Source organism: Ursus americanus, chromosome 5 (assembly GCF_024610735.1).
Source record: "Ursus americanus isolate L20-20 chromosome 5, mUrsAme1.1.p, whole genome shotgun sequence".
NCBI lineage: Eukaryota > Metazoa > Chordata > Mammalia > Carnivora > Ursidae > Ursus > Ursus americanus.
In genome coordinates, this window is record NC_142131.1 from 32,658,322 (window position 1) to 32,677,373 (window position 19,052).

The 19,052-nt window shown below is 37.0% G+C and overlaps 1 protein-coding gene across 2 annotated transcripts; it reads right to left on the minus strand.

The window, feature by feature from the left end:
- Positions 1 to 977: 977 nt before the first annotated feature.
- Positions 978 to 19,052, minus strand: UTP15 (UTP15 small subunit processome component). Of its 2 annotated transcripts, none has more exons than XM_045809846.2 (13): positions 18,922 to 19,052; positions 15,721 to 15,893; positions 14,177 to 14,269; positions 13,893 to 14,077; positions 12,706 to 12,884; positions 11,979 to 12,104; positions 10,011 to 10,146; positions 8,285 to 8,369; positions 7,405 to 7,554; positions 6,597 to 6,698; positions 6,064 to 6,197; positions 5,828 to 5,886; positions 978 to 4,280 (listed from the first exon to the last, which is right to left on the minus strand). In XM_045809846.2, exons 2-13 carry the CDS (start codon positions 15,808 to 15,810, stop codon positions 4,063 to 4,065), a joined length of 1,557 nt encoding a protein of 518 aa, XP_045665802.1. In that variant the 5' UTR covers positions 15,811 to 15,893; positions 18,922 to 19,052; the 3' UTR covers positions 978 to 4,062. The 2 variants fall into 2 exon arrangements, with proteins under 2 accessions (XP_045665802.1, XP_087718207.1); XM_087862081.1 differs by having other exon boundaries at positions 18,910 to 19,052.

Below are 19,052 nucleotides of genomic sequence, written 5' to 3' on the forward strand. Positions count from 1 at the left end.
GGTTTACAGAAGGGCAGGAAATTTTTTCGTGGGATACACTCAATATCTTGCTTGCAGTGATGGTCTCATGGGTACATGTCAAAACATAAAACTGAACTTCTAAAATGAGCAATTTATAGCAAACCAATTATACCTTATTAAAGTTATTTTTTTAGAACACTGTCTTGACCCCATATCCCATCAGCCATTGCCCCAGCTTTTTTGTTTCCCTTTATGGTAAAGCTCCCTCAAAGGGCTGCCAAACACACCCATCTCATTTCCATCCCATTCCTCCTGACTTTCTTACTCTTCTTTTCCTTGCTCCATGTCAGTTAAACCAGCCACCTTGCTATTCTGAACTCAAAAGGCATGCTTCTGGGGCGCCTGGATGGCTCAGTCGTTAAGCGTCTGCCTTCGGCTCAGGGTGTGATCCTGGCGTTATGGGATCGAGCCCCACATCAGGCTCTTCTGCTATGAGCTTGCTTCTTCCTCTCCCCCTCCCCCTGCTTGTGTTCCCTCTCTCTCTGGCTGTCTCTGTCAAATAAATAAATAAAATCTTAAAAAAAAAAAAAAAGGCATGCTTCTGCCTCAGGGTCTTTCCACTTCATCCCCTAAATATCAATAAGCATCTCTCTTCCTTTCCTTAAGGTCTTTGCCCAATTGTAGGCCCCGTGAGGCCCTCCCTCACTTCTCTATTTAAAACTGCAACCCACCTACTCACCCCCAACAAACACATTGTTTCCTATCTCCCTCTGCCTGATTTTTCTCTATATCATTTATCACCATCTGACCCGCAATAAATTTTACTTGTTTACTGAACATCTACCTCTCCCAAGAAGAGCATTAGTTCCAAGAGAACAGGGGTTTTGTCTATGTTGTTCATTGCAATATCCCCAATTCCCTGACCTCTAATGTGTGCATCTCAATAAATATCAGGATTAGTGAATTAGTGTCTTTGGAGCTATTTGGTTGTGAATAAAGGAAACCACTCACACTCATCAAAGCAAAAAGAATTTTATTAGGATTCCAAAGAATCTCATGGACCCCAGAGGGAACCCCTAAGGTACAACCAGAAGGGAACCAGAGCTGCTGCAAACTATGATGGTTTCTCTCTTCTCTAGCCTCACCTGTTGAGGCAAGATGGTCTTGTCTTGCTTATTTTCTCTGAACTTAGGTTTTGTTTTGATTTGTTTTGAAGATTTTGTTCATTTATTTGAGAGAGTGAGAGAGAGAGAGAGCATGAGTGGGGAAACAAGGGAGCCGGGCTGGACAGAGGGAGAGGGAGAAGCAGACTCCCCACCAAGCAGGGAGCCTGATGCGGCCCTCAATCCCGGGACCCTGAGATCATGACCCGAGAGACACCCAAACAACTGAGCCACCCAGGCACCCCTGGACTTACGTTTCCTTCTCCTTTCTCTCTACAGCTTTCTCTGCTGATAATCCAAAAAGCAGAATCCCACATTTTCCTAGATCAAGCATTTGATTATAATTCCCAATTACATCTCCCGGCTTAGACAGGGCTTGAGCCAGATATACCATCCCTGGGCTAGTTCACTATGGTCAGGGGAAAGAGGCGTGTTGTCTAGTCACCAATAAGTGTCTTTTCATGCCTGAGGAGAACATTTTGTTTGTAGGAAAGACAAGTTACTTATTAAAGCATTTGAAAACTTTCTTTAAGGCTTTAGGTTTAACTTACAAATATTCCAACCATAAAACTAATACATTTTAATAATCACTTTCAAGGGGGCCTTTAATTCATGTTGATAGAGATTTAAGTTAAAAACACTAAAATTTCTTTAAACAAACCCATTTACAACCCAAATTCCTTTAAACAACAGCATTTATACACTTAAAATATTTTTCTTCTAAATAGCACTTCAAATGCTTGATCCAACAATCAAAACCTTCCCAAGTACTTAACTCTTATAAATATACTAAATGTACATGGAGTTTCTAAATTCTCTGGAACATGTAAATATTTCTGCAGTCTTGACTAGTAACATTTTAAAATACTTTTCAACTAAAATTCAGAAGTTGTAAAATCTGTTAGCCATTTTAAATTAGAATCCAAAGACCAATGCTACATACCGTTAATATGCCTAATATGCTAACTGTGTTTAAATACTTTAAATAACAAATACTAGTTTGTCCCAATGAATATAAAAACTATTTCTGAAATTACCATAAAGTATCGATGGCTATGGGAGTTGCAGAACCTTTCTGAAAATTCGTCTTCATTCTAGATTTCATCCAAGAACTGCAGCACTTAATTAAGTCCTATTAAAGGGAAGTACTAGGTTTGGCCCCAGAGGGCAGGCCGGTCCCAGTGCCAGGATGATGAGGAACTCCCAAGCTTGGGCAATTCAAGAGTGGGCTAACCACTGTAGTTAATTCAGCATTAAATGAGAATACCAACACTGGATGGCTGTGATGAGAATCAAATAAAATTAAGGGAAAACCCTTGTCACATGTTACACACTTAATGGCAGCTAGTTTTAGAATTTCAACTTCTAGTTTTTACTAGTATACAAATTACCAGCATTCTTATGAAGTTAAATATTTTTAAAGCTTTTAAATACAAAATTTATTTAAATAAATTAACACTTTCAACATGACGCAGCTTATGACCTTGTCTAATCTCATAACTACTCAGAGAAGCAAACTCCTGGTTCCTTATAAGCCACTGTGCTGTAGGACTGCACATCAATTCATGAAAGGGAAACTAGACCCTATTTTTTAGTACATGCCCTTTCCAGACCAGAGAAATATTTTTTTCTGCCTTAAAAAAAATCTGAATTCACAGAACTAAATTTTAAGAGGAGACTCTCATTATAGGATCTTCCTTTAAGGGATCTTCTAACACAAGGAATGTTTCCTTACAGATAATTAACTACTTGAGGTGGAACAGGAATTGGGAGAAGGTGGGAGAGGTAGCAAGCGTGAAATCAGTGACCTAATACTCAGTAGCCACCAGGAATTCATTTATCTCAGAAAGCCAAGAAGAAAATATCTTTATAAAAAATGTGACTTACATTGTCCTTAAAAAACAATAACAACAACAAAAAACTATTTTCCAAACCAAGCTACTCTAGCTTCAAGTTCTAAACACAAGATGATTGTGGAGATTAGAGAAACAAAATATACATACAGATTACAGAAAATGGTTTTCAGAAGGGTCAGGAGCTATAAAATAAGCTCCAAACATATGTATACAAGGTGGAAAGGCTATTTATTATGAGAAAAATGGCAAATTTTATCACTCCTCTGACCTGAAGCAAACTCCTCTGACCTTGAAAACTAGGTAGAAAAGCTGCATCTCGAGAAGGAAAAAGAACATCCAATAAGATCTATCTGTAGGCCTTGTTCTGATGAGGACCGGTCAAGATTAAAGGAATGAAAAAAAATCTGGAATGGAAAGCACAATTTTTAGGTATCAAATCTGCCTCATCACACTCTTTGAATACATGTCTAACTAGTTCAGAGTTAAACTGTTCAAAGCTGGCCATGGGCTTGTCATATTTGGAGCAGATGCAGTCCTATTACCAGAGGAAGCAGAACACGTGACCTAGGATAAATGGTAATATTAAGGAGAGGGAGGCAAGATCAGCAAGGGCCTGGAAATCCCACAGTGATTTGAGTGAAGAGAGAATTTATTTGCTGTTGCCACTTCTTTTGTTGTTGTTCTTCTTCTTCCAGAAGAAAAGTAAAAAATAAAGCCCTGTCCCTTTGGCAGGATTCCCAGTTGAAACCCATTCCAGAGTTCTGAATGCCTACCCAAATGCTGATACAGAACTTTGCTGTATTAAAATTAATATCACTTTGTCCAAGGTGGACAATATACTATGACCAAGACAACTGAGATCTTCTAGCAGAAGATACCATGAAATAATTCAAAGTATTACATGGAAAACCATGTCTTAAAACAGGTACTTATTTTCCAATTCTAGATATTCCAGTCTCTTCCATAAAACTGTTTCTGTAAATAGTTGTTTTTTAATGTATCAGAGAGATTCTCTTTCCAATAGTTAATAGAATCAAATCTATTTCAAGTTAGTTGTTCTTACAGGTCTCATTAAGCAGACACTAAGATTCCATCTTCTTGTTCTCTAGAAATCCATCAGATGTATGCTGCAGCACAGAAGTGCTTTCTTTCCTTGTCATAGTAGCAAAAAGCATATCCATCATCCCCAAGGTTTCTAGTAGTTCTCTTTGGTAATCAATCTCTTTTTCTACAAGTCCTTGAAGTAACAAAAACTTTTTATCAACTACAGGTGACTGACCAATCACAGGAAGATAGATGTCTAGAAAGAGAGAGAAAACACATTAACTAGAAGTATCTTTCTAAACAATAAATGAACAGCAGTAGTTAAGTATAAAAATACTGACTATAAACACAATGAAAAATCTGTACTTATTTTACAATTTAGAATTTACAAAAAACAAACAATCCATCTGAATAAATATATTTCAAAAAGAAATAGTGTGGGGTTTCTGACCTACTTTCATTTTCCCCTTAAAAAATAGCCACGGTCATTGCAGATGTCTAGGCAAAAGCTGTTTAATTACAACTCTAATCTCAACAATTCAGAGGCAAACTACTGTAAAAGTTTTACTTCCCTTAAAATGCACTGATTTATGTGGTTGTTTGTTTTCTTCATGACAATCGCTACTGGAGAACTGATTAAAAACAAAGTATTGTGATCTATTTGATTTCATTATTTGACATCTCTATTGGGTGAGCACGCTTGGATTTTTCAAGTTTTTTTTATTTTAGATTTTATTTATCGAGAGAGAGAGAGTACAAGCAGGCGGAGCGGCAGGGAGAGGGAGAAGCAGGTTCCCTGCTGAGCAGGGAGACCGATGAGGAGCTCGATCCCAATCATGACCCAAGCCGAAGGCAGACATTTGACTGAGCCACCCAGGTGCCCCAGTTTTGTTTACGATTTCATTTATTTATTTCAGAGAGAGCAAGCAAGCAAGAGAGCACCAGTGGGGTGGGAGGAGAGGCAGAGAGAGGGAGTAGCAGACTCCCCACTGAGCAGGGAGCCTGACATGGGGCTCGATCACAGGACCCCAGGATCATGACCTGAGCTGAAGGCAGACTCATTTTTTTTTTTCAAGATTTTATTTATTTATTTGACAGAGAGATAGCCAGCGAGAGAGGGACCACAGCAGGGGAGTGGGAGAGGAAGAAGCAGGCTCCCAGCACAGGAGCCCAATGTGGGACTCGATCCTGGAATGCCGGGATCATGCCCTGAGCCGAAGGCAGACGCCTAACGACTGCACCACCCAGGCACCCCTGAAGGCAGACTCTTAACGACTGAACCACCCAGGCGCCCCAGATGCCTCAAGTTTTTTGTTTTTTGTTTTTTTAAGATTTTATTTATTTATTTGACAGAGAGAGACAGCCAGCGAGAGAGGGAACACAGCAGGGGAGTGGGAGAGGAAGAAGCAGGCTCCCAGCACAGGAGCCCAATGTGGGACTCCATCCTGGAATGCCGGGATCATGCCCTGAGCCGAAGGCAGACGCCTAACGACTGCACCACCCAGGCGCCCCTGAAGGCAGACTCTTAATCGACTGAACCACCCAGGCGCCCCAGATGCCTCAAGTTTTTTGTTTGTTTTTTTTTTTAAGATTTTATTTATTTATTTGACAGAGAGAAACAGCCAGCGAGAGAGGGAACACAAGCAGGGAGAGTGGGAGAGGAAGAAGCAGGCTCCTAGTGGAGGAGCCTGATGTGGGGCTCGATCCCAGAATGCCGGGATCACGCCCTGAGCCGAAGGCAGACGCTTAACGACTGCACCACCCAGGCGCCCCCAGATGCCTCAAGTTTTAACAACTACTTACCAATAATTATTTCAGCAGCATTGATCAAAACAGGGGCAAATCTTGGCTGAGAGAGATTCCTACAAAGCAGAAATTGTTTACTGAAACTTGACAACTTTAAAAAAAAATCCTTAAAATAGATTTACTGAATTGTTCCATCAGTTTTCTACAAAGGTCAATCTAAAAGTAAATATCTCTCATTTGAGATAAAGAAGAGCTCAGATGCAAAATATATGTTTCATAGACATAAAACATACCGTATCAAAAAATTAAGAACACGACTGATTTCCTTCTCATCCCGACCTGCAAGGGCATTTGCAAGGACTCCTCTTCGATTCAGCTCCTTTATGATGGAAACTGTAATCTCGGGTGTCTTTATTGTACAACTGGGCTAGAAAAATTTTCAGAGTCAACATGAGCAGATAAGACAGCACAGGAAAAAAATCGTAGTCTTGGAACTCACTAACGATTACCAAATTTAAATAGGTTTATATTTTACAGTTTTGAGTCACAGTAATGTGCACAAGGTAAATAATAAAATGATTCTTTTAAAAAATATGCCCCTTGTAGGTTCATCAACTATAACAAATGTACCACCGTGGAGGGGGTGTTGATAATAGGAGAGGCTATGCATGTCTGGGGGCAGGGAGTCTATGGGAAATCTCTGTACCTTTCCCTGCTGTAAAGCTAACGCTGCTCTAAACAATTAGTCTTAATTAAACCACACACACACACACACACAGTCACAGACAGCGCATACTGTACATATGTATATATGCTCCTCGCTCACCTCAAGGACTCTGTCAAGTGCCTTAGAGACCCGGAAATTTTTCAGATCCCTGTCATACAATTCTAGGTGTTTCTTTGATGGCCTGTTGATCAAAATGTCATCCTGTATGACAAAGTAAATTTATAAAGAAAAATCAGCACCATACAGAGTTTCATTCAAAATGAATTTTTTCATTGTGGTATTTTTTTATACCAGGGTGACCCTGAACTATATAATAAATAATGGGCATATGCCCAGAATGCAGACTAATTGAAAATTAAATAATTTGCTACATCAATGTGTTCTTACTCTCCTATGATTTAATTTAGAACAGATACATAACATCTCACTCCGGGCAAACATTACTCATTTCAATTCTCCTCACATGGCAGGCAGTATGACTTAGTAGGAAGAGAAAACAAAGATAGGAGAAACAGATCTAGTCCTAACGACTCTGGTCACCAGTAATGAGATCCTAGATAGACCAGAACTTATTTGCATCTCCCTCTTCTCAGATGCCCAAAGCGGACATAACTGGCTCTACCACTGTTCAAGGTTATTTAGGAGATCAAATCAGATAGTGTGTCAAAGACATTGTTTTGAATATGGTAAAATACTATAACATTGTTATGATTCAGGGTGCTGAAGTAGTCCTTATTCCCCATTACTTATTAATAACATCCCCAATCTAGCAATCTGCAGAGAGAATTAATGTAGAGAAAAGCAAAATAAAGTTAAATCCCATGTGAACTACACTTTCCAGTGGCTGGAGTTGGCTATTCTAATGAACTACACTTTCTAAAAAAAAATGTAAGAAATATGCCAATACCCGTTGTTTCATGTAATTTTTTCCCTTAATAAAAGTTCGATATGCAGGCCTTCTTCTCCTGGGAAAAGAATCCTTCTTTGCTTCAGATTTCCGATGTTTAACACTCAGTATTCCATTGGTCATTCCTACAACTATTGTCTCATCTTCATGCTAAGAGCAATTAAAAAAATAAGTTAGTCTATTCCTAACCCATATCTTAGTTTTCCTTTAAAGCACCATTTATAACGTGTTTTCTGCTTATCCATACTTTCACCAAGAGTTCCAATCAGATATAGCTAGTCTGCCTAACAATGATCCATGCAAAAAGTTAGACAAATCATTTTTTCCTCCAGGATACTATTATATTGACAGAACATGTTATACCTGGTGTAAATTATCACTGGCAGTTGTATAACACATCTTGGAAAACTTCTAAAATAATTTATTTTCCTGCAACCTCTTATTAGAAAAAGGATTGTGTAATTATAAAAAAAAAAAAAAAGAAAAAAGAAAAAGGATTGTGTGACAGCATGACTTTCCACAATCTTGCCAAGAAAATATTCTGTAATAAGCTTTTCCTCTTCTAATTCAGATTTTTATATGAGGTATTCAAATGTCCTCTTTTTCAACAGCTCAAGCAACTTGACAGCGGACATTCCCAGATCCTGCCCTTAGTGTTAACAATGCCTATAGCTGTACTTGGTTTGAGCCTATATAGTGAGCAAGACGTAAATCTCAATTCATACTAAATTACTGGGACAAGTCATATAATAAAAATTGTCTTAACTATCTAATATGACAAGAAGAAAATAAGATTTACTCAAATACAAAGATAAACCCTAAAATTCCATTTTAACAGACAAGGTTAGTGAAAGTTTTAAGAAGAACTAAAAGTACTTACTGCAAGTGCGAGACTCAAAATTGATGCTGCATAATCAAAACTGTGGACTACTTTATAGGAAGTTGTACTATATACTTTCACCTTCCTAATAAAAAAGAAAGCTTTGTTATAAATCACCTAGGAAATGAGTATAAAATGCAAGTTTCCTATTTTTTGTTAGAAATTCAACATATAAATGTTAAAATTTACACAGCAATGAAGAAAAATAATGATTAATAATATTAATTACAAACTAATTCATCACTGAATCTCTTTTAAAAATGAACGGTTTATTAGCAGTAGCCAGGTTTCTATAAAGACTTGACAAGCCACCAGAAGGACAGACCATGAACCATTGTCACCTGAGGATGAAACCTGAGAGTAAAAGAAAGGCTTCAGAGCACACTGGGACTCAGAAGCGCAGGGTTTCTCAACATCAATGTGATTAACACTACGGGCCAGATATTTCTCTGCTGTGGAGGCTGTTCCGTGCATGGGAGGCTTTTGGGCAGCATCCGTGACCACTACTCACTGTATGCCAGCAGCACTCCACCCCCAACTTGTGACAACAACCAAAATGTCTCCAGATATTGCCCCATGTCCTCTTGGAGAGAAAACCTACTCTGGGTTGACAACTACTGGCAAGAAAGCCAACTCGCATTTAATTTTTGAGAGAAGCATCTAAAACTGGAGCCCCAAACTGTCTAGTAACAGCACTTCGGAGAATCTGCTACATGTTTATATAATAAATTCCTCTGTGTTAAAAATGCATTCTAGCTTTAAAATATGTATACTTTTTAATAAACATACTGAAAAACCAGGGCTTTCCATAACAATGAAAATAGGAAATATGAAACTAAAATGACCAAAACCAAATGAATACAAATACTAGAACTGTGCCACAGTTCTAGCCACATGCTACTGAGCACTTGAAATGTGGCCAGTGAAAATGAAGAACCACATTTTTAATTTTACTTGATTTTAATAAACCTAAATTTTAAAAACTGCGGTAGTATAAAAATATTTTTCTGTTATACACAACTATATTCCACTTTAATCACTATAAAATATTATTACTGTGAAAGGGCATGTATTGGATGCTTAACTTGTCTCTAGTCTCTCAATACTTTTTACATTGATTACATATTGAAATAATATTTCAGATACACTGAACTAAATAAACATTTTACTAATTTTACCTAGTTCTTTTTGCCTTTTTAATGTGGCTACTAACATTTAAAATTACACATGTAGCCCACATCATATTTCTACTGGACAGCACTATTCTAGAAAATTAACTAATAGAATACTAATACCTATTTAAAATACTAATATTTGAATCACATAAATGTATAGAAGTTTTCACATGAAGTTTTAAATTTTGAAGAATATAAGCTATAACATATACATACACTCATTATAAATATTTTTAAATATACAAATATACAATAAGGATTTTTAAAGAAACCACGGAATAACATAGACTATTTTAAAAGATTAATGTTCGAATGGTTCAATAAAATTCCTTAAGTATATAAGTTAAAGCACTAACTTACGTCATGAGAAAAAAAGTTTGCTGTATGTGAATAAAAGGCCAAAACTATTTTCAACTGAAAAAACTTTTCTTCACAGAAATCATTTGATAGACCATTTACTTTAACACAAATACTTCAGAAATAACTCATTTCCTTGAGCAGTAAATACCTATACACTAGTAATAATAAAGAAAGAAAATTAAAATGCTAACCTATCCAGTGACCCAGAAAGTAACCTCTGTCCAGAGCTGCTCAGATATAAACACGTCACAGTTTTATGATGATTTTTCAAAGACACCAGCAACTGTCCTCCTTTCAGCATGTCCCAGATTTTAACATAACGGCCTCCTACAAAAAGAAATAATCATTAGTTTGAAATTCTGCCTAAACATTCAATATTTTAAAGATTTGAAAAGCATTCTTCACTGGACGCTGCACAGCATGGAGGTGAAGTGAGGGGTCCCAGACCAAAACTGCCTGGTTTCAATGCTGGCTCTATCACTTACTGAGTTTGTAACAGAATAATAATAATAGTTCCTACCTCAAAGAACTGTTTTGGTGATTAGATAATTGCCTATTTGTAAAGTTCACAGAACTGCCTAGCAAAATAAAAATTATAACCAAAAAAGATTAAGAAAATTGTAATAGGGGCGCCTGGGTGGCACAACGGTTAAGCGTCTGCCTTCGGCTCAGGGCGTGATCCTGGCGTTATGGGATCGAGCCCCACATCAGGCTCCTCCGCTATGAGCCTGCTTCTTCCTCTCCCACTCCCCCTGCTTGTGTTCCCTCTCTCGCTGGCTGTCTCTATCTCTGTCGAATAAATAAATAAAATCTTAAAAAAAAAAAAAAAAGAAAATCGTAATAAAATCACCCTGTAAAAGAAATTTTATGTCATTATTTTCTAAACATTTATTTTTTTTTCTAAACATTTTGTGAATCCCAACAAAACTGAAAAACTTCCCTATAACTTTTACTCCAAGAGTTCGAAGCATCCTTAAAGGCAATTTAATCAAATAGTTTAAAAAGAATTCTTTTAGTACGGCATCTTTTATGTCAGTGATATATTCGGCAAAAGTTGAGAAAGTAAAACAGAAAAACGAGAAGGAGTAGCAAAGGTCTTATCTATCCTGACTGGGAAAGTGGGCCTGTAAGCCAATTCATAGTCCCTGTCTCACCACATGTGGCAGCTCATGAGAGAGCACAATTTAAAATAACTGATCCTGTCCAAACTGTTATTTTCAAAGTCTAAAGGAGTTGAGTGAAGGGACTGCCCAAGGTCATACAATTAGCTAGTGACGCAGTGGAAATTAGCATACAGGTGTCCATTCTCCCTGTTCAACTTGAACTTATTTCCATTTCTCAAAGTAACAGCAAGCAAAATGGATACATCTGACAATGTTATTAATTTATTTTGAAATTAAATAGGTACTGGGGAAGAAGCATAAAACAGCTTAATTTTTATTTGGATTTTAAAATTAAGAAAAAAAAGACCACACACAGCCATATATATACTATAAATTACACGTACTACCTATGTATTCTACTGTCAACACATTAATTTTGATTTGATACATGAAAAAATCCAATTTACTTCTTGCATTCTAATTTTGAAAATGCTCTATGATCAACCTAACAATACCTCAGTTCCAACTTGATGAAAAAATGTATCAAGGACCCTTTTGACTCCACATTATATCCTCCTCCAGAACTACTGGCTATTTGCTGGGTAAAGTCATTTCAATCAAGAGACATAAAAAAAGACAAGCCTGATTCTAGAACAGAAAGAATTGTGTTTTCAAAAGCTGTCACAGATCTCTTAGATAGGAATGACAGGAATACAACCTGGTTTTTTGGATTAAATACACACTGCAGGCTGTCAAGTTTTAGGATTTCAGATCTGTCACTCTATCTTGGAAAAATTAGTTTAATAACTTTTATTTATTTTCTTAGTTGCAAAACGGAGAAAACTACCTTCCAGAGTCAATAATATGTATATAATAGCACAGCATCTGGCTCACATTAGGTACTCAATAAATAATAACTGCTGGCCTGCCCTACTTATCAGTTAAGCAAAACCTAGGTATGCAATTCAAGGGCACAGTGTTAGATTACAAATTATTAACTGATAAAGTAATAACTTATTCAAGACCAAAATATTGGTAAGGCAATTTTTAAAATACCTGCTGACACCAGAAGACCTCCAGAGGGAAAAAGCAGGACACTTTCCACTGGCTGCCCATGCTCAACAGAGATCACACTCTCGTTTGTTCGTGAATCAAACATCTTCACAGTATGATCGTATGACCCTAAAAGGTCAATTTTTGTATTATGTGAGTTTCATTACTCAAAACAACAAAAACTCAATGTGTGTGTTTGTATCCAAATATTAATTTTAAAAGGAGAAAAGGATGAAATTTTAAAGACACGTGTACATTCATGAAGACAGAGTTAACTCCAAACTCTCTGGTACCACTGACTGTTTTCTGAAAAAGCATTATACTATACTATACTATACTATATTATACAGGATCTTAAACTATACGGATCTTCAAGCTATTATCACTACTGAATCACCCGAGAACCTTTGCACCAGCACCCACAAACACTGCACTGCATTATCTTTGTTTCTTGGCTACTAGAGGCTCTGTAAAAACCAGAGTACTAAAAACATTACAGTTCTGACACTCATGTTTTCACAGAAGCCTGATGCTTCCTTCCAAACACATCTGGAGGACAGTAAGAACAATCACTAAAAGAAGAAAATTGAAATAAAACAACTGGATAAACAGAAACATATTTCTTTACAAAAAATTTTTATACTGCTCTATCCCAAAAGAGTCCCAAAGCAATATCAAATTATATCACAATTAAATTATCAACTTCAAGAGGGAAAAACAGTTCACAAACCTGTTACGAACAGATCTGGATTCAGTTTGCTAGCACATCCACACCTCACATAATCAGAATGTTCTTTGAATGTCAGAATTTCTTTGGAGTTTGGAATATCCCACAGTTTAACTGTATAATCATCAGCCCCAGAGACCACATGGTATTTGTCAGCTGTAAAATCGACCGTATGAACTGCTCTAAAAGATCAAGAATCAATATATTAAGAAGCAAGAAAAAATTTTATGTCTGCCATCTCTTAACATACCTCTACTCTATGAAGTTAAGACTATTAATAGCCTTAAAATTATATTTTCTAATATGTTAACAATTCTACAGAAGCGCTCAATAAATGTAAATGTTCTAAATGTTGGAGCAAAGTTACTTTTAATTAAAAAAACTTCAAATGGATAATTCCTTACAAAATTCTAAGAAGACTTTCCGTTAAGTAGGATCATGTTAAGTGAAGTTCTGTTCTATTTTAAATGTTGCACTGGCAGGGAAGACCATCCTGATAATACACTATAAAAAACTCTTGAGATTTTAAATCAGTAGCAAATTTCAGCAATGAACTAGGTAATCTTGATACAAAGTTATAACATAAAACTGCCCTGGTCATTCAATTTGTCTAGTGGCAAAGTACTAACTTCAAGAAGAAAAAAAAAATCAACCTTCCAACTTGACTTAAAATGAGAATCTCTAAAGTAGTCTAGCCTATAGAGTTCTCACTTATAGTTGTGAGAATGCCTTTAGATCAGTGGTTATTAACCTCAAATGGTCACAGAACTCACTGATTAGATGAAAGCTACAGGAAATCTCCCTAGACAAACATACATTTCTTAAAATGTTACATATAATTCTAGGGAATTCATAAGCCCCATCAAACTGGACTATAGGACTAGACCAGATTAGGTACTCTGTCTTAGAAAAATCAGGAAATAAAGTATACACTGGTACATAATCGTCACAGAACTGCTGTATGTTTTTATTTAAAGCCCAAAAAACAAAAAAAAAGTTTACAACGACAAAAGAAACAACAAAAAAACCAACTGTCTAAAACTGTATGGTGACAGATGTTAATGAGACTTATTACGATTGTTTTGCAACAGACACAAATACCGAACGTGTACCTGAAACTAACATAGTGTTTTGTTAATTATACCACAGTAAAAAAAATAAAATAAAAAATTTTAAACCCTGGCTCTTACTTAGTATGACCTTCAAACTGCCTGAGGGGAGCTCTCCCACTTATATCAAACAGCTGAACTCCACCATCTTCACTGCCAGCCACAAGCAGTCTACCATCCTGACGAAAAGTAGCACAGTATGCCGTGTCTTTAAATCGGGAAAAGGTTTTTATAGGTTCTTGAGAGTACCGGCCATAAATATGAATCTACAAAAAGAAAAAAAAACATGGTATTTAATCAGATAGCCCAAGATCAGCAGTAAATATAACTACACAAAGGAAAAATAAATTTAATATTATATTTACCCTTGAGGAAGCTGTGACAGCATAATTATATGGAGGCTGCGGAGAAAAATCTACTTTTGACACTGCACCAAACTCCTTGATTTGAACAGGGGTCTTAATAAAAATGAAAAATAATACAAAGGATTAACAGAGTTACAAGTGGTTAAGACCTTTTAAGCATTACATAATTTCTTACTGATCATTTCTCTGTTCTTTAACATCTTTTTTTTTTTTTTAAGATTTTATTTATTTACTTGACAGAGATAGAGACAGCCAGCGAGAGACGGAACACAAGCAGGGGGAGTGGGAGAGGAAGAAGCAAGCTCATAGCAGAAGAGCCTGATGTGGGGCTCGATCCCAGAATGCCGGGATCACGCCCTGAGCCGAAGGCAGACGCTTAACCGCTGTGCCACCCAGGCGCCCCTCATTTCTCTGTTCTTAATAACATTTACTAGGATGTATTTAATATAGAAGTATAAAGAAAGCAAAAAGGTCCAAATACCATCACCCAGATTATCCTGGTTGCCATTAATGTAAATAAATATATGGCTGGAAAACTATACCTCACTCTTTATCTACAGCTGTAGAGTTTTCTGCAATTATTGCTGGGGGGAAAAAGTTATGCCTATACCAGCATACATTTAACCATCTATTCTGTAACCAACACAAAGATCATACTATGCAGGCTGTTCTGCACCTTGCTTTTTTTCACTTAATAACACATCTTAGCTAATTTTTCATATGATCAATAGATTTGCCATCCATTATAGGATACATCATAATTGACGTTACCAGTCCACTACTAACAAACAAGATTTTTCCAAAATTTCTAGTATTAAAAATAATACTTTAATAAACACTTGTAGACGCATATCATAGCAAATTTGGGGGAGTACAATCATTAAGTTCCAAAGTGCAGAATTTACATGGACAAAAGGTATTTTTATCATGATAATGTCAAATTGCCCTCCAGAAAGTTTGCACCAGTTCTCCCTCAAGGAGCAATGATGACCGAAATTTCTCATTTGCACCACTATAACAGATGAAAAATAGTACACAAATTAGTTTTAATTTACATTTCTTTAATTACTGAGTGAAGCTACAGCTCTTTGATTTATTTACTGGTCATTTAAATTTCTTGTTCCAGAAATCTTCCAATCTCAATCTTTTTCCATTTCTCTATTTAATTGTTCATTTTTTTAAAAAAATCATTTTTAACCCTTTGTAGTCTACAAGAACTAATTCTGCATCACTTCTTTCTTAGTTTTAGAAAGGCAAAAAAAAAAAAAAAACTCTTGCCTACAAGATTCAAATTCAAAAATCTATTTCATTTGGGATTCATTAATCTATTTTTTGCTAGGCACTAATATGATTAAAATCATTAAGCAGCATGGACTTTTAATTTAAAACTTCCAAGAAAAAATATCAGATATCAAATTTTCCACCCAAACTGTAAACTGCTGATATTCTTTTTAGTTATTAGCTCTCTATTAGAGTATCCAAAGTGTAATATATGCTGGAGAAAGAAGCATAAATGCAAACCCCTCATTACCATCTATATTTACCTTATAGTTGTTCCAGTACAGTGTGTCTTGAGTGATTTTTTCACCAAGTACAGGATATGTCTGAATAGCTGCAGGCTTATAACCAGCCATAATTTCATATAATTCGACTGTTATCCAAGGGTAAATAGTTTGAAACTGACTTTAGAAATAATTATAGTGACTCTGCTTTATATCTGGAAAAGAAAATATTTTATATACACATATTATTCTTTAACCTGTATAGTTACCATTTTCACTCTGTGCCTTTTCCAAAGACTGTGTGGCAGCTTATAGATTAGTGACCAATAAACCATTTAATTCTAACACAGAAGAGACAATCTAAAGGAAGCAAGTAGAATACAGACAGGGCTACCAAAGTGCACCATCTACTCAGCTATACACAGAGGCTGTACACAAATGTTCTCAGATCTAACTAACCAATTTACAACACATGGAAATAAATCTGGCTCAGCCATCCAGTGGCCAAAGCAGAAGAAGTTCACTGGCTTAAACTGTTTATTTGTTAACAACAGAAAACATGAAGGTGAAACCACAAATACAAAAGTGTCCTGAAATTAAATTTAGGATGACATTTATTCTATATGAACATAGTCTGGGGTCCTGACTTCCTGAAAGCGTTAGAGATACCAAGAAGGAAAACAAAGCTAATTTTCTAACATAGAAGTTTAAAATTAAATTTAAAAACTTAAAATTAAAAGCTAATATTCTGATGCAGAGTTTAAATTTAAAAGCTTAAAGTAAAAATTAAATTAATTTTAAAAAGTTTAAAACCAGTAAGAAAAGAAACAAGAATAATGCAATTCTCATATTAAATTCTCAATTTAAATGACAGAATAGGATAAAAATGAATTAAAACTTTTAACTGACATGGAATTAAGCCAAAATGTCTCTCCAGGACTATTCAACTGCAAAAGAGATTCATTTTATCAGTGGTGCAACTCATCATCTGTTCCAAAAAGCTTGAAAACAGTACAGCAGTAACACCAAAATAAACAGGTATGACATATTCTAAAGGTTCTTTTGAAGAAACGTAACAATCGACAATTAAAAACAAGGAAACTTTTCTATTCATTGAAGTACCTACAATATGTAGGACACTGTTCTGGGCTCAAGACATACAATGTTGAGTAAAACAGTGCCCTCGCACCTCCAATATTCTCCATTTTAGCAGGTGATCGGCAGACGCTAGGAATATGGAATCAGCCTTGACTTGTGCTTCCTCTTCACTTTTAACATCCAAATAATTAACAAGATCTCCTGATTTTACCTCCCTAAACTCTATCATGTCCACTCCACCAAGTTCCACTGCTCTAACTCAGATCTTCTCATCTACAGAAATAGTGCAGTATAAGGGCCCTTTGATTCCCTCATTTCATCTTTTAAATAGCCATCAGCAAGACCTAACTACCCAGCATATCCAGCTTTTGCTAAAAGCACAACACTGCCTGAAAACAAAGGTCCGAGCTCCTTAACACAGCTTGTGATCTGGCCCTTACTTACCTTTCCATCTTCACCTCTTTGTTATTCCCTTTAACACACCATGCTCTTTCTTCTCTCCCTGTCTTTGCTCATTTGTCCTCTTTGCCAGGAATGATCTCTATCTACCCACTTCCTTTTTATCTTTTTTAAAGCTCAACTCAAGGATCACATCCTCCATCATTCTCCAAACTCCTAATCCTACTTCATTCTGCATATTTCTGTCTGTGTGCATAGTAACACTGAATTTATAATAATCTCTTTTTCCCATTAAACTGAACATTTCGTATCTGGAAGATTTTTTTTTTTTATGTGCTTAAAGAATACTTGGGGAAGGAAAGAAAGGAAGCACTGTGCTGGGTTCTATGGAAAAACAAAATTAAAGGCACACGTGGTGTCTATAATATGAACAATGCTACACATCAAGAGTCAACAAACTTTTTCTGTAAGGGGCCACATGATAAATATCTTAGGCTTTGCAGACTGACAGGCAAAATGGAGAGTCTTATGTAGTTACAAGAAAGCAAGCAAGAAAAAAAAATCCCAATTTTTTACTAACAAACCCCCCCCCAAATAATTATGAGTACAATTTTATGTTTATGAATGAAAGAATGAGATTTTTGAACCAAGGGAAAAAGATTTCACTTACTTGGTGATGGTGTTTCCCATCACCAGATTGCAAATATTAACCTGTAAAAACCGTTCTAGGCTCACTGGCTGCGAGAAGAAAACAGTCACCAGGCCAAATCTAGCGTGCGGGCCTCCGCCCCTTACTGTAATACAGGCAAAACCACCCCTTACTAGAATATCGGCAAAGGAGTACATAACTCTGCCTTGAGAGAAAAGGTTTAAAGCTTTAAAAGTTTATAAGTAAGGAGTAGGGACGCTTGGGTGGCTCAGGTCTTGATGCCGGGGTCCTGGGATGGAGACCGCAGCGCAGAGAGCTCCTTGCTCAGCAGGGAGCCTGCTTTTCCCTCGGCCTGCCACTCCCCTTGCTCGTGCGGGTGCGGGCGCGCCCTCTCTCTCATAGACAAATAAACCAAATCTTAAAAAAAAAAAAAAATACTAGTGAGGAGTAGTTACAGTGGTTTGCCAGATTAAAGTGAGATACAACACTGGAGGTGAGGGAGGGGGAACATGCCACAAAACAAAGGCATGGAAGCAAGAAATGATGTGAAAATGAAAAGGAAGAAAATGATCAGGGAGAGGTCAGAGCCGGAGAAACTGGGACTAGATTAATAATAGATACTACAATACAATGCGGAATATCAAATATACACTATAACATACAGAGAACTACGAGCTCAAAACAGATTCTTAATTCTAACCGGGCAGTCCCAGAAAGATTCCAAGTGTGCGTTTCAACTGGGCCTTGACCTCTGATATTAAAACGGACTGACCTCTTAAGATGGGCACAAGCGCGGGGGATAAGGGCAGCCTTCGAAATCGGGAGAACATCACAAGCAAAGACAGAGATGGAAATTTGTCCAATGCCTTGGAGGGATGCGGGCTAATAACGGGTCACAAGAGGAGAGGATGTTATCGTGGAAGAGGCAAATCTACGTCAAAGCGAAATCGCTGGGATCCTAAGAAGCTGGTTAAGGAATTTTAGCCGTTCCGTGAAGACTGGGAAGCCCCAGAGGAGCATGCCAGATACCAAGGAAAGCCCGATGTGAGCCTGAACTACCCTCACTAGGAGCCGCCTTCACCTACCTACCACCTCACCTGCCACGCGGGACACTCTGCGTCCAAGGAGAACTTCTTGGATTCCGCCAGCCCCCTTCCCGGACTCTTGAGGCTCACTTGCGGAAGATCACGCGGACCTGCCAGAGAGCCGCCAAGACCTGAACAGTCAG